At 38.2% G+C, this 14,561-nt stretch overlaps 2 protein-coding genes across 2 annotated transcripts; one reads left to right on the top strand and one right to left on the bottom strand.

Moving 5' to 3' along the window:
• Positions 1 to 1,037: 1,037 nt before the first annotated feature.
• LOC101309002 (26S proteasome non-ATPase regulatory subunit 12-like) lies at positions 1,038 to 6,369 on the top strand. Its single transcript, XM_004288032.1, has 11 exons — positions 1,038 to 1,134; positions 1,493 to 1,687; positions 2,477 to 2,584; positions 2,671 to 2,775; positions 2,861 to 2,917; positions 3,017 to 3,213; positions 3,800 to 3,899; positions 4,676 to 4,788; positions 4,888 to 5,041; positions 5,134 to 5,211; positions 5,881 to 6,369. The coding sequence occupies exons 1-11, from the start codon at positions 1,054 to 1,056 to the stop codon at positions 6,097 to 6,099; spliced, it is 1,407 nt and encodes a 468-aa protein (XP_004288080.1). The 5' UTR covers positions 1,038 to 1,053; the 3' UTR covers positions 6,100 to 6,369.
• Positions 6,370 to 7,572: 1,203 nt separating this feature from the next.
• LOC101308708 (ethylene-responsive transcription factor ABR1-like) lies at positions 7,573 to 9,629 on the bottom strand. The gene is made up of 2 exons (XM_004288031.1): positions 8,853 to 9,629; positions 7,573 to 8,426 (listed from the first exon to the last, which is right to left on the bottom strand). Exons 1-2 carry the CDS (start codon positions 9,316 to 9,318, stop codon positions 7,729 to 7,731), a joined length of 1,164 nt encoding a protein of 387 aa, XP_004288079.1. The 5' UTR covers positions 9,319 to 9,629; the 3' UTR covers positions 7,573 to 7,728.
• Positions 9,630 to 14,561: the final 4,932 nt, after the last annotated feature.

The following is a 14,561-nucleotide window of genomic DNA, read 5'->3' as shown; positions in this document are numbered from 1 at the left end:
ATCATCATCGATAGCAATTCAATTCAACATCAAAACTCAAAATTGATTCTAACAATCATAACACTGCAATTCTAATTTTTTAAAACAGAATTTTAAATTGTGGGAGGATCAGATACACCTGGCTTGGTATCTCTGTCTAAAACAGAGATGTAATAGCTCAGTTTGTTCAGCTTCGATCATCTGGGGAAATAGTCATCATATCCATCACAATTACATAAAACATAAAAAGTAAAAACAATTATGTTGAAATTGAGATTCAAAATTGAAAACAGAATAAGTGAAATAAAACCAATCTCAGACATCCAAGGAAGGATAAAGCAGCATAAGCTCTCAAGCCCGGCGAAAGGCGAAAGCTCTCAGGCGGCAACTGCGAATGTTCTTGAGAAACAAGCCTTAGATTTATCATCATCGATAGCAACTCAATAAAACTTGAAAACCCAACTGCCAAAATTAAAAACCACAAAAACCATAACACTGAAAAAGGATGGAGGAAGATTAATTTGGGGACCTGTTCATCCCTAAAGCACCCAAACCAAATCAATGCTAGAGGGGCAGACATAAAGTCCCCAACAATTCGAATTCCCTAAATCCTAAACCCTAATTGAAAAAGAGAGTAGTAGTCTCAGACATCCAAGGAAGGAGAATGAGCAGCATTAGCTCTCAAGCCCGGCGAAAGGCGAAAGCTCTTAGGCGGCCACTGCGAATGTTCATGAGAAACAAGCCTTTGGATTTATCGTCACAGACTCAAATTGCACTCATAAACAATAATCCCAAAAACACATAACAAGGCAAGAATGAGAGAGAGCTTTGAGGAGAAGAATAGAGGCTTGAGGTGAAGTGAGAGAGGGGGTTAGGATTTATAGGAGAAGCCGGGGTTTAGGGTTTTGAGGATATGAACGGCTAGGATTGGGTTCATGGAACCGTCTAGATTAGTTGAGAACTTGGGCTGCCCGGAGTCATTGGGCCTGTATATGGTATGGGTTAACCCGACTTGTATTTACCTAAACAAAAGGAAAATAGCTTTCGTGTTCAAGAGGTTGTTTCGATTAAAAGATGAAAAGAAGCGGGTTTCTCTCGTCAGAAGACAACGGTGCTGAAAGGGGTGAGGAGCTACAGAGTCCAGATTCGAATCAGGTATTTCTTCACTCTTGTGTTGTTACAAATCAAGCGTAAAGTGTTCTATACTTGAAAATATGCGGATTGATTTTAATTTTTTCTTTGATTTTGCGGATTAATTGCTGTTTTTTTTTTTTTATTATCAAAAATTCAAGGTATATAATCATATCCAATGGGTTTGTTTTAATTGGATCGTACTCTATTGGCTTGTTGTACTTTGTCTGATTGATGTGCTTCACTTGTTTCAGGCCTTGATCTTGAACAATGGTAAGGCAGTTGGCCCTTTTCTGTAGATCTAGAAAACACAAGTTTTAGAATTTGTTGGTGTTTGATGCTGAATTGTTATGGTTTCTGTGAATTTTGTGAAAATTTTCAGGAAGGAGGAAGCGATTTAGATGCTCAGATAGAGAAATTTCTGAATGTGGAGAAACAAATGAGGCTCTCTGGTGACGTGGCGGGAACCAAGAAGGCTGCCACTGACATTCTTGAGCTTTGCTTCAAAGCTGGTGCTTGGAAGACCCTCAATGACCAGATTCTTGTCTTGTCCAAACGCCGTGGTCAGCTCAAGCAGGTGCCTGTTTAGTAAACCTTTGATTGTTTGGCGTCTATTCTTGTTTACTTTTGTGGAATAAGTTAACATTAGTACCTGGCTAGTTAGAATGTCTGTTTTAGGTTTCGTCCTGGCATTGAGTCCAACAAACAACTATCACAAAGCTGATCTAGGTTTAGGAAGATCAAAAGATCATCAAACAACTAGAACTGCTGAAGAAAATAAATAGGGGATTAATGCCTTGAATACCTAGTTCAAGGAAATTCCCCTGATTAGGCATATTCCCATCTGCAGAAGCCTTAAATATGATGCACACCCAAATCCAACATTAGAAAATAGAGTTCTTCCTTGCATAAGATGTTGATCACAAGTGAAGTGTCGATCTTTCTACCCTGACTTTCAGATACTTAAATAGTCAAATTCCCACTTCTAAGCCAACTTAAGCCTGTAATCTAACCAAAATCTGAGTTTCAATTACATCACCAGCTCCCGAATCAACAGAAACGAGAAATGCTCCCCGTCATCTGAGCAATTCTCCGGCTACGCTATGACCAGAAGTAAATTCTGGATCAGTCTACCTTCTGTTAGACAAAACCAGTTGGGGAGGCTTTCAATTAATCAAAACTTGTTTGCAAGGCAGGCTCGTCTTATAAAGTATTCTTAATGAATCCTGTATTGGTAATAGTGTGGTGCTCAACTTGATAGTACTGATTGAATGTTTGTAGTTTTCATGGATAATTAGTACACTAAAATTAGTTTATAAGATTATGCGCTATAATTGTTGTTCTGATCAGGTTTGTTTCTATACAGGTCGTAACTGCATTGGTCCAGCAAGCAATGCAATATATTGATCAGACCCCTGACCTTGAAACTCGTATAGAGCTCATTAAAACACTAAATAATGTTTCTGCTGGGAAGGTATATATGTGCTGGGATGTTACTCATTTCGTCATTTGTAATTATGTAATTAGACTTCATGTAATGTGAGCTATCTTGTTCTTCAGATATATGTTGAAATTGAGAGAGCACGGTTAATAAAAAGACTTGCAAAGATCAAGGAAGAGCAAGGGCTTATTGCTGAAGCTGCTGATTTGATGCAAGAAACTGCGGTGAGTGCAGATAAACATAGACAACGTAACTTATTCAACCCCCAATCTTTTCCTAGCAGTCATATTAAATCATTAAGCTTTGCAGGTGGAAACATTTGGTGCCATGGCAAAAACTGAGAAGATTGCGTTCATTCTTGAACAGGTATGGTCCAATTTCCTATCAAAAACTCATTATTCTTGAAGTTTATATATTTTTTTTTTTTTTGAATTCGAGTCATATGAAATTTATTCAACTTTGTAGGTTCGTTTGTGCGAAGACCGTCAGGATTTTGTTCGTGCTCAAATACTGTCAAGGAAGATCAGTCCTAGGGTTTTTGATGTTGATGCTTCAAAAGAAAAGAAAAAACCCAAGGAAGGTGATAATATTGTTGAAGAAGCTCCTGCTGATGTACCATCGCTCTTGGAGTTAAAGCGGATCTACTATGAATTAATGATAAGGTATGTTTGTACTTGTTTTATCTCTATTTAATGTGTTTATTGTCTACTACTTATTACGTTATTTTCCCCCGTGTTTGCTAAAGCTTGACAAATTTGAAGGAAGTAGATATACTGGAATTACTCATTGTTGTTCTGTTGTTTTGGGTGTGAATGTGTGATACCTTTAAGGTAGTGTGTGTGAACTGCTTTGCTACTTGAGAATGGCTATGAGATGATGAAACTATGTTTCTTGATTTGAGTGCCAGATGCTAGAAGTGAAATAGCCTTTAAATGTTCAAATTTATTTGGAATAGGGCAACACTATATGTTGGATTACTTAAAATCTTCAAAATATCTGTAAAAAGAATTGCCATGTCCCACTCTTTTCACTTGTAACATTGTTACATGATTCTGTTGATGACTATAACATATGACCAGACATATGGTGTTTGAAAAGCAGTTCAATGTCAACTGCAATAGTTTGCAGGTGATCATAATTGATGCTATTTTTGGTGTATAGTCTCTTTACATCATCTGAATTGAGGATACCTCATATTACGGGTGTTTTTATTGTAATAATTTGTTTTCTTCACTATTGTGTCTTCAGGTATTATTCTCATAACAATGATTACCTTGAGATTTGCCGTTGCTATAAGGCGATATACGAGATCCCTTCCGTTAAAGAGGATCCAGCCCAGTGGATACCGGTAAATCTCTTATTTCTACTATTCTAGCCTCTCAACATGCTATTCTCATTTGAAATGTTACACTTCTGCACTAATCTCTTCAAAGTAAAATTTTGTTAACAAAAATATAGAAATTAGATAGCAGCTAACCTGACCAACATAAGGTAAACCTGGATGTTCATTTTGTTTGAGACCCTGTCGGCCTCTTGATTCACTATTGCATCTTTTGATCATTCTTCATATACGGGCTTGTTTAGCCAACACAAGAAATCAAAAACCCGAAGTAAAACATCTTGGTCCAATTAAGTGAGGCATATGATATGGTTGAGTACATTTACTAAAGAAGAGAGCAGTTGAAGAGTACCTGAGATCACTTGTCTTCCTCTGATGATTTCTATTGCCTTTTTGAAACTTGGCTTGTCTCATTGAAGTAATTAACAAGTGATAGAAGGACAAAATGCATCTGCAAAGTTTCCCTTTATCAAGAATTATCCAAGTCAGTAAAGGTGGGTGGGATAATGGGAAGCTTGTGCGGAAGTGGTTCCTTTGGTTCATAATTACAACTGAGCTCAGGGAAATCTAGCTTTTGTTTTCTTTTATGATTTACCTGGTTGTTTCTTTTTGCATTATCCTGTAACACGTTTTTGTTTCACATTGAGAATTTGTGTTGATAAAGGTTGTATTTTGGGTAAACAAAAACTTTGGTGAAGCCTGTGACACCAAAGGACCAGCTTAAGAGTAGATGGAGAAAATCTCTTTATTTGTGTTTAACTCTTTTAACATTCTCTTCATTGTAGTTATTGAGGAAAATCTGTTGGTACTTGGTTCTGTCACCATACGACCCAATGCAGTCAAGCCTACTTAATTCCACCCTGGAGGATAAGAATCTTTCTGAGATTCCATATTTTAGGTATTTTCAACATTAGCATATGTGGCGCTAGCTCTTCTTTTGGTCATAGGAATCATATCTTTAATATATCTGAGGCCTTCCTTTGTTATTCTCTTGTAGGTTACTGTTGAAACAAGTGGTAACTATGGAGGTCATACAATGGACCACTTTATGGAATAAGTTCGAGGATGAGTTTGAGAATGAGAAGAATATGCTAGGAGGCCCTTTGGGTGACAAAGCAGCTGAAGATCTAAAGCAGAGGATAATTGAACATGTAAGTTTCCCTTGGACATCACACCATCTTATCTGCCCTTTCTTTCACTGTTTGGTCCACAATCACTTTTATGACATGTGATGCTTTTGCAGAATATTCTAGTTGTTTCAAAGTATTACTCGAGGGTTACCTTGAAGAGACTTGCTGAGCTGCTCTGTCTAAGTATCCAGGTTTGTGGATACTAATTATTAATTCCTGTTGTAGATACGATTAACCGTTTTCAGATTTCATGTATTCCAAGTAATTGTGATTGCATAAACTATTTCAATTACCTGGGATGGAAAGAGGGATTTTATCAAAAGTTACTAAAGGAAAAATTGGTTGACCAAGAGAACAAAGAATATGGGGAGAAGAGAGGGAGAAAGAAGAGTATCATGATAACCTTAGAGGTGATTAATTAAGCTGATTGGACTACTCGGATGCGTAAAACTATATTACTTAATTGATCAAAGTAAACAGATCCTCTTCACCCTTTCTTCAATTTTATGTTTCCCAAATAAAAGAAATGAGTGTCGTACCAACAATGATAATTATAATAATGAAGTAAGGGAAGCAATGTGGAGTTACCGATGATTATGCCTATTGTACTGTGATCGTACTATGTGGCTGATATAACATATCAGCCCATGACATAGGTACCCGTGGTTAGAATAGGAAAAGAAAACAACTTTTTTAAGGTTTTGTGATTGGTTGTAGTACATCATTTGCTGAAGTGTCTTTTGCATTCAATTTTTCTTATTCATACTTGAAATCTGCTAATATTTTTTTTTTTTTGAATAAAAGATCTGCTGATATATATTCAGTCTAGCTTTACCAATAGTTTGGTTTTTACTATTCAGGAAGCTGAGAAGCATCTTTCAGAAATGGTTGTGTCCAAGGTGCTGGTTGCCAAGATTGACAGGCCAGTAGGCATAATTTGTTTCCAAACTGCAAAAGATAGTAACAATGTCCTTAATTCGTGGGCTACAAACTTGGAGACACTTCTTGATCTTGTGGAGAAGAGCTGCCACCAAATTCATAAAGAAACCATGGTTCACAAAGCAGCTCTGAAGGTGTGACAGGACTAAAGACAAGTCTTCAGTCTTTTCGAGATCAATGATGCTCCTAAACCATTGTCCCAGTTCCTATTCCATGGACTAATAGTATTAGATTCAAGTAATCAAATCGTTGGAAGACTGGGGTTTTCTTTGCAAGGCAAGAGGGCTGGTCAAGTATATGTATCAAGTTATTTATTATGCCAGAACTAAACTCCTTGTTGTATACTTGCTTGCACATACTTTTCGGCTTGCCAGCAGGCAACTAAAGATTTCTTGTAGTTTTCTTTGCTCGTAAATTGATTTCATCATGTGTTCCGAACTTCTGATTACTTGGGTGTGGTTGTCGACTCTCAGTTCAACTTTTTACTGGGTAGCCGATTCATAGAGATATTGACCTTTCATACTTCACTACTGAAGCAGATCAACTTGGTGTTTGCAAAATGAACTACTTATTTCGATTAAGATTGGCAAAATGAACTTGCGTCATGGCCTTCTTAGCTATCTTTCATAAACCTCGTTTACACTATGGCCTTATGTCTATGACATTGCCTGTTCGAGTAGGTTTGACCTTTGCCTTCAGTTTCTTTCAGTTTTGTGTGTGTGGCCTTTACCTTCAGTTTCAGTCATTTTGGTCTTCAAGTTTTTTGTTGTTTTTTAGTCTTTAGGGACGTGCTCATTCGCCCCTGTTTTTGTATGACAAACATAACTCCATCCATGCCAGCTGCTCTCCACTTTGATACAATATCTATTACTTTGACAACTCCTGTCACAACCAGGAGGAAGGTTTTGTTAAGGTGAACAAGGTCCTCCCCACGAAGAAGTCTTTCTGAAGGAGATTAAGGTCCTGATTAGAGTGAGAACTGGTTCTACCAGAGTAATGAAACTGTGAAAACCATAGTTATATATGATACATGGAGTATGAAATTCAGACTCCCTTATTTGCAATGGTTGTAACTCCTATAAAAATACAATATCTAAGTTACTGAAAAAAATGAAGAGTTTGAATTATAAAATGGTGAGAGACATCCTGCCATAACCACGAAGAAGCTTTTGTTGAGGTGAACAAGGTCCTCACCAGGAAGCAGCTTTTGTTCATCAGGAAGAAGTCTTAAGGAGAATAAGGTTCTCATTAGAGTGAATTGGTTCTCGACGGAGTAATGAAAAGGTAGAAACCATTATGGATAACAAAATTCATACTCCCTAATTTACAATCCACATTTCTTCTTTTATTTTTTGGTCGGCACTCGACACTCTTATACAAAGATAAAATTTATATCATTCAAGGTGAAATTCAAGTTACTAGAAGTAACGGAGAGTGCAGACTATTGAACTGTGAGTGAAATCCACTCCCCTTATACATGTCATATGTCAACATCTCCAAGAGCTTAATACCAAAATTGTACCAATTGTAAATTCAGTTAGCACCCCCATGTCAAAGATATCTAGATGATTGATCACGGAACATATGTACTTGACTACCTAGTGACCTTAGTTAGTATAGATTTTTCAAATGTTTGTCAAAGCAGAACTACAAAATAAATATTTGTATTTATGAGTAAGAGGCTACAGAAATGATACAACAACTAATTTCAAAACCGAAAACAATATCATGTTTAACGGAAAAAAGGAAAAAGGTTAAACAAATATCATCTAGGAAGTACTGTGGTGACCGGAGCTCGTAGACCACTGATGCTGCATTGACGAATCAGCTCCGCCACTACGATCACCGGGGGCTTGTCTGAGCTGAACCGGTGAAGTTGACTGAGCAATAAAACGTGATGAGAAGACATGTGGTGGCGGCGAAGAAGAGGTAGAGGAAACAGAGGAGGCAAGTGTAGAAGAAGAAGTAGTAGCTGATGGAGATGAAGACGAAGACAACAAAACCATCTGATCATAAAGATTCATAGGCGCCCTTTGTTGTTGGAATGAAGTAGCTGCATGGGAGTGAACAATAGCCTCGGTGGATGTAGGAATGGAGAGAAGGGCATTCGGAGAACCCGAAACAGTAGGTTGACTCGTCATTGGATTATTTTCTGCAGCTGATGAGGGTAGTGAACGGAGTCTAACGTTTTCCGGGAAGTTGAGTTTGGCCTTGTTGCCTCGGAAGCGCAAGGCAGCTGTATCATAGGCTTGCGCGGCGGCTTCTGCTGTGTCGAATGTGCCTAACCAAACTCTGGCAGCCTTGAACGGGTCTCTGATCTCTGCTGCCCATTTCCCCCATGGCCTCTGCCTCACTCCTCTGTATTTTCTTCTTGTTGGTTGCTCTGATATCTGAGGTGCCCTATATTCATATGCTGTTTGTATACCTGGTGTGACATTAGTACTCCTATTTCTTGTGATCGAGTTTTCTGTAGAATTCATCACAACAAATGTTAGAAACAGTCGTAAGAACATCTTAGAAATGTTACGATCGGTTACAAATATATAGTGGTAGACGAACAATCTCCATGCAACTATGTCACTTTCCTTGAAAATAAACTTTAGACTAACTAAACGTCTAGAATGTAACTTTTTAACTACCGATATGTATTCGGAAAATTCTACGGTGTACATACCAATATACCTGATTCGGTTTAGAGTATATTTTTCATGAAATCTTGAAGGACAAGACGAAGAGAACATCTTCCTAGATTTTGGACTATTCAAAGTACAGACTTCGTCTAGAAGCAATAGAATGCGTGCACGATTTTTCTTTCCATCAATGACTAGGACTAGATATTTACTTGAAAAAAGAATTTACCAAAGTAAGAAACGACACCAAAAGTGAAAATCACCTGGTAAAACAGAGGACGAGGAAGATGAACCCTGCTGTGGAAAATCACCAAATGCTCTGCAAAGCCTTGAAACCGACTCTGTCACGTGCTCTCCACCACCACCACCACCACCACCGTCGTCTTCTCTTCCTCTCTTGCTCCCAACACCGCCCGGCGACGAATTCAAATCATCAACCTCATGAGCCTGCTCCTCTCCGGTCACAACATGCGTCAGAGCCGAAACCATAGCCGACATCTCCCTCTCCCTATCCAACCTCAACAGCATTGACGACGACGCCATTATCCCTCCTCCTCCACCACTGCCACGTCGTTGTTGCTGAGAAAAGAGCAGAGGCTCGAAAAGCAGCCACTCTTCAATAAGGTCTCTCTGTTCTTCCGTTTGTGGTGTCTCATTCCCTTGCCCCGCCGCGGCGGCGCGGTCGTCGTCTCTGTCTCTGCTGGGATTCGCCACCTTTAAAAAACACATATATGTCTCAACGAAATGATGTACGGAAACTTCAAACTTTACCTAGCTAAGGCTTATCAATCTCTACGTTGTCGAAACACGACTACGACCCAGTAGCAGCATCTGCAAACGAGTTTGGGTTTGAACCGGCGTCGAAATATATACGCACAGCCAAGTTGTGGAGGCGGTGGGATAATATAGGTGGGGATTAGTTTAACGCCGCCGTTGAAATATTGAAGTCGGTTGGTCTCTGTTGCTGGGCTGTCAGAACCTTAATTCAGAACGAAGCAAATTCGTCGAGTTATATTATAACAGATAAAACATCTTGTTCTTGTTTTTGTTGCATCGAAATGAAGTATATAAGTAATGGGATTTCGATTGGGTGTGTGAAATGGGAGACGATGAAGCTAACAAAGGAAAGGGAATCGAAGCTTGGGATTTTATAAGGATGCACTGGATATTGGATAAGAATTTAGTATTATTTTGTCATGGAGGAGTCAAATGGAAACTGTGTGAACGTCCATATATGATTCATGTGATGATTTAGTAGCAGGGAAACAAATAAAGTGTACCAAATGATTTAGTAACATGACGCCCTTCGATGCGTGAGCTAGTTTAATGGGGTCGGTACTGAGGAACAAAGGCCGACATGAAGAGCCAGCCATATTTGATGTGAACCCTGCAAAATTCTTGTTGTGGATTCGGCTTCGTTGAAGTGCGTACGGGATGTAGAGATAAGAGGAATATTAGTTATATTCGATCCGGCTCCTTTAAAATATGTACGAAATTAATGTAGTAAGAAGTGTATCATATGTGTCCTTCCACAAGATTTTGAAATAATTCTAACTAACGTTTTTAAAGCCGTATTATTGATATTATAAACTCTAAATGTCATAACGAGTTTAGTTTATACTTTTTATTTTAAATTCTTTTTATTTAAAATAAATAAATAAACTGAGATATTCAACATTTAGCTACCTTTTTGAATATTCACTTTCAGAAAATGATCATGTTAAGCGTGAAGTCATTTCCCTCACCGATGCCTGAGCGATACTTGTTCATTTCTCTTAAGCATAAACCTAGTGTCATACTCTTTCTCATTTGGCTACACCATGTTCATCTTTTTTATTGTATCAACCTACGGTGTTCCAGGGATTGTGTTTTGTAATTTTTTGTTATTCCATCCTAAACAATAATATTAATTAAAATGGTCGTAACACAAAAATGATCGGGTATGAAAGATAAGAGCTAGGTACAATGATTAATTCTCATCCTCGATTTTTCTTGACTCTCTATTATAGTTATCGTCGCGCGTCATATTCAAATATCTAATTAATAAAATAATTTGTTATGCTAAACCCTAATATATAATATAGTCTAATTCTAACTCAAGTCTCAACGAATCTCCTCACTGGCCTAACATGATCGAGGAGTTAAAATTCTAGAAGAAAAGGAGTCGTTACATCCAGAAACGTACCCATCAACAACCATGTACATGAGTAAATAATGTATCAATTGACTGTTAAAAGTACTTAAGTTGAGACTTAACATGGTCCAGTACACAAAGCTCAAGTGTTCTAGGCTATTACTTTACCACTCTTCCACTATTGGTTGACAACTTCAAAGTGAACTAAACCTTCCAGGCCTTATAATATTGTCGTTCAAAGTTCAAACCTAGCTAGCTCCAAAGTCCACACAGTATGTTGACTTTAACTGTTTGGTACTTGACAGAATTTTTTGTCGTACAAATCTAGTGGGCATCTCTTTTTGTGATCATCAATCACTAAATGCATGTTGTAATATAAGACAGAGGAGTAGAATAGAGTAATTATTCTCTGTATTCGGAATACCACGTGGCACTATCATGTGGTGTATCAAGTCAATCATATAACTTAGATTCATGTGGAGACCAACAGGAGGTGAAAAAAATGTAAAAGTAATTAAATACACCAATGAGAAATAAAAATAAAACATTTAGACCAATAATATTAAAATAAAACATAAAAACAGGTGTTCCAGGTACAAATAATAATTTCTCGATAGGATAATTCTATTTGACTCTTGTCGACCAAACTTTTGTCGACGGTGACACTCCAAATTAATCCGGCGGACCCAAAAAGAGAAAACGACGGTGTTGGCCAGGTCAACGTTGACTCCAGTCAAAACGCATTAACGTCGTCATCACCTTTTAAACTATTCCAAGACAAAGAGAAGGAAAAGGTTGACGCGGTTTTTAGATTTTATATTTTGGAATGAATGTGGAAACCTGGTGAGAGAGGGTTTGAACGAATGCACGCACCCTGAGGCTAAAAGTTGGAGCCTTTCGTCGTCTGAACTTGCAGGATGAGACCCAGACATGGACAAAAGAGAGCAATGTCGCATTGCCCCAAATGGGAAATCTAGTAGTTGGATACAGAGGTGTTAAATGCACTGCCGTATAGTTATAATACATGCACTGCGTATTTGCGATGTCGACAGAGTTAGGACAATGCTGCTTCCTTTATTTCTCACGATCAGTCGGCCGTCCTTGCGGAATCTGACGGTCGAGCTACCCCTCTGATCAAACAAATGAGGTATCTTACGCTCAGGGACGGAACTGGGATTCTAAAACTCTCTGGGCTAAATTTTTCTTTGATAAAAATTTCAAAATGTATAAAAATTAAATCATTTTTTTGTAGGCTAAAAATTAGATCATTAGATTAAGTAGAATCCATACATATATAAAAAACTCAATTTGACTACCTAATTTTAAGCTGTACTTTACGAGTTTTTGTAGCAAATTCATCAATAATTGACTCATTGTTAATACTATCAGCAAATTGTCTTTCGATATGAACCAACATGCAATCATCAAGAAACTCTTCTTCTATCTTGCTCCGAAGTCGATTTTTAATAATTCTCAAAGCTAAAAATACTCATTCCGTCGATGCCGTAGAGACAGGAAGAGTTAATACCAAACAAAGCAATCTATGAATCAAGTGGTAGTCTTCTGCTAATCTTGTTTCAACCAATTTCACATATAATTATGAAAGACTAGTAATATTCTGATGAAGGGTTTGGGTTTGTAGACTCGTCTCTTTAAGAGTCAGCGTTCTTTCAGAAAAACGACAATATAGTCTTCAATCTTTTTGGGTCTAAAAGAGCAAAATTGATTCAATATTTATACAAAAATCCAAATTCAGAAAATAATTGTATTCATATCCCCAAATTCAGAAATTTAATAGTTAATATAATCTTAGAATTAAAGTTTGAATTTAGACGTAAGAATCTAAAAAGAATAGTAACATGCCTCTTGATTCCTAATAATATTGATCAAAAGTACTCTATCTTTTTTTCCGTACGAGAGACTCGTTTTTCAGTCAAGAGAGATGAAGAGTTTTTCTTCGATAGGGCCACAGGGGGGAGAGCTCTTTTTTTGGTTGGAGAACAGGGAAAGGAAGACTTGGAGTTGATGAAGGTAATTAGGTGAATGATTATATTTTTTTAATAAAGGATATGTGGAGTTGTGGTGCCGTGTAGGAGTAGAGTAGATTTAGGAAGATTTTTTTTATTTTATTTTCTGTCCATATCTCTACATATTTAATTTTTTATATGGGCTACTCTCCCTATATATGCTTATTTTATAAATACATACCCTAAACTATTTTTAAACAACCAAAAAAGTCTCTGCTGGGCTACAGCCCAGAGAACCCAATACTATGTTCCGTCCCTGCTTACGCTAGTCACTACATTCGCATTATTCGATTGAAATACAACATGTTTGTATTTCATAATATTATTTTTCAAAATGGTACGAGACAAGCTCCAAATATTTTATGGACCGATTCTAATACCATTACAGTAAGAGTAGTGCTATATACACTAAAAATTTATACCAAATATCATTACCAAATGATGTGGCATACGTGTAATATCCCACATCGGCCAAACGGAGAGGGGTTATGTGCTGTATATGTACATGTCCACCTCCAATCTAACACGAGGTCTTTTGGTGGCTTAGCGGCTTCGGAGGGGATGGGTACTCTGAGGTTAAGCATGTTGATGCTAGAGCAATTCCAGGATGGGTGACCTACTGGGAAGCTGCTCCTGAGCTGTCGGAAACAAAACCGTGAGGGCCGGTGGGCCCAAAGCGGACAATATCGTGTTACGGCGGAATGGGTCCTAGGATGTGACAAATGGTATCAGAGCCACTTTGCCGTGTGGTGTGAGTGTGCCGACGAGGGCGTCGGACTCTCAAGGGGGGTGGATTGTAATATCCCACATCGGCCAAACGGAGAGAGGTTATGTGCTGTATATGTACATGCCCACCTCCAATCTAACACGAGGCCTTTTGGTGACTCAGCGGCTTCGGAGGGGATGGGTACTCCGAGGTTAAGCATGTTGATGCTAGAGCAATCCCAAGATGGGTGACATACTGGGAAGCTGCTCCTGACCTGCCGGAAACAAAACCGTGAGGGCCGGTGGGCCCAAAACGGACAATATCGTGTTACGGCGGAATGAGTCTTGGGATGTGACAATACGCCACGTAAATTTCAAATTAACATTGTTCAGATGATGTGAATTTTCTTATTTTCTTATAGCTTATTTTAGAAGAAATAAAAAGATCTTCTAATTACACTTGCAGATTTCTTCTCCTCTCTGAAAAAAGGCAGAATTACTTATTCGGCACTTCAAATATGTAAATCTTTCCAATCCACTGCCTTATTGGTACAATATATATATATATATATATATATATATATCAAATCGAATCAATCCTTGAGATTTTAAGCAATGGAATTGGAACTATCTATTGTGAAGGGTTTTTCTTTGTGGGGAATCTAAGGTGAAGGTAATCTATATAAATCTTAAATCTTCTTAGGAAATCATATTTCTTGTTCTGAATTTAATATTATGAGTTGTCATTGACGAGTGAATCGATCTTGTGAGCATCCAGAATGACAATCTCTTAATCTTAACACACACACACACACACACATATATATATGGAGCCATTCCAAAGAGGACGTCCGCACAACCCTTAAAGTGTGGATGACCCTCCATTCTCTACCGGACGGCTCCGAGAAAGGCGCACCTCCACCCGAGCGGACACCAGCAGCGTCCCCGGTCACTTTCTCTTCCCGGCGAGATCGATTTGAAGGTCTAGGCAGCAATCTCCACCCAAAACTTCAGACAATATCGATCTCGTCAGAAAACTGGAATTCAGCGAACTCTCCGGGGAGAGAAAGTAATCGGGAACACCTCTGGTGTCCGCTCAAGTGGAG

The sequence above is a fragment of the Fragaria vesca genome, linkage group LG1 (genome assembly GCF_000184155.1).
Source record: "Fragaria vesca subsp. vesca linkage group LG1, FraVesHawaii_1.0, whole genome shotgun sequence".
Lineage (NCBI taxonomy): Eukaryota > Viridiplantae > Streptophyta > Magnoliopsida > Rosales > Rosaceae > Fragaria > Fragaria vesca.
Note: the sequence above shows the minus strand (reverse complement) of the source record. Positions and strands in the feature narration are given on the sequence as shown.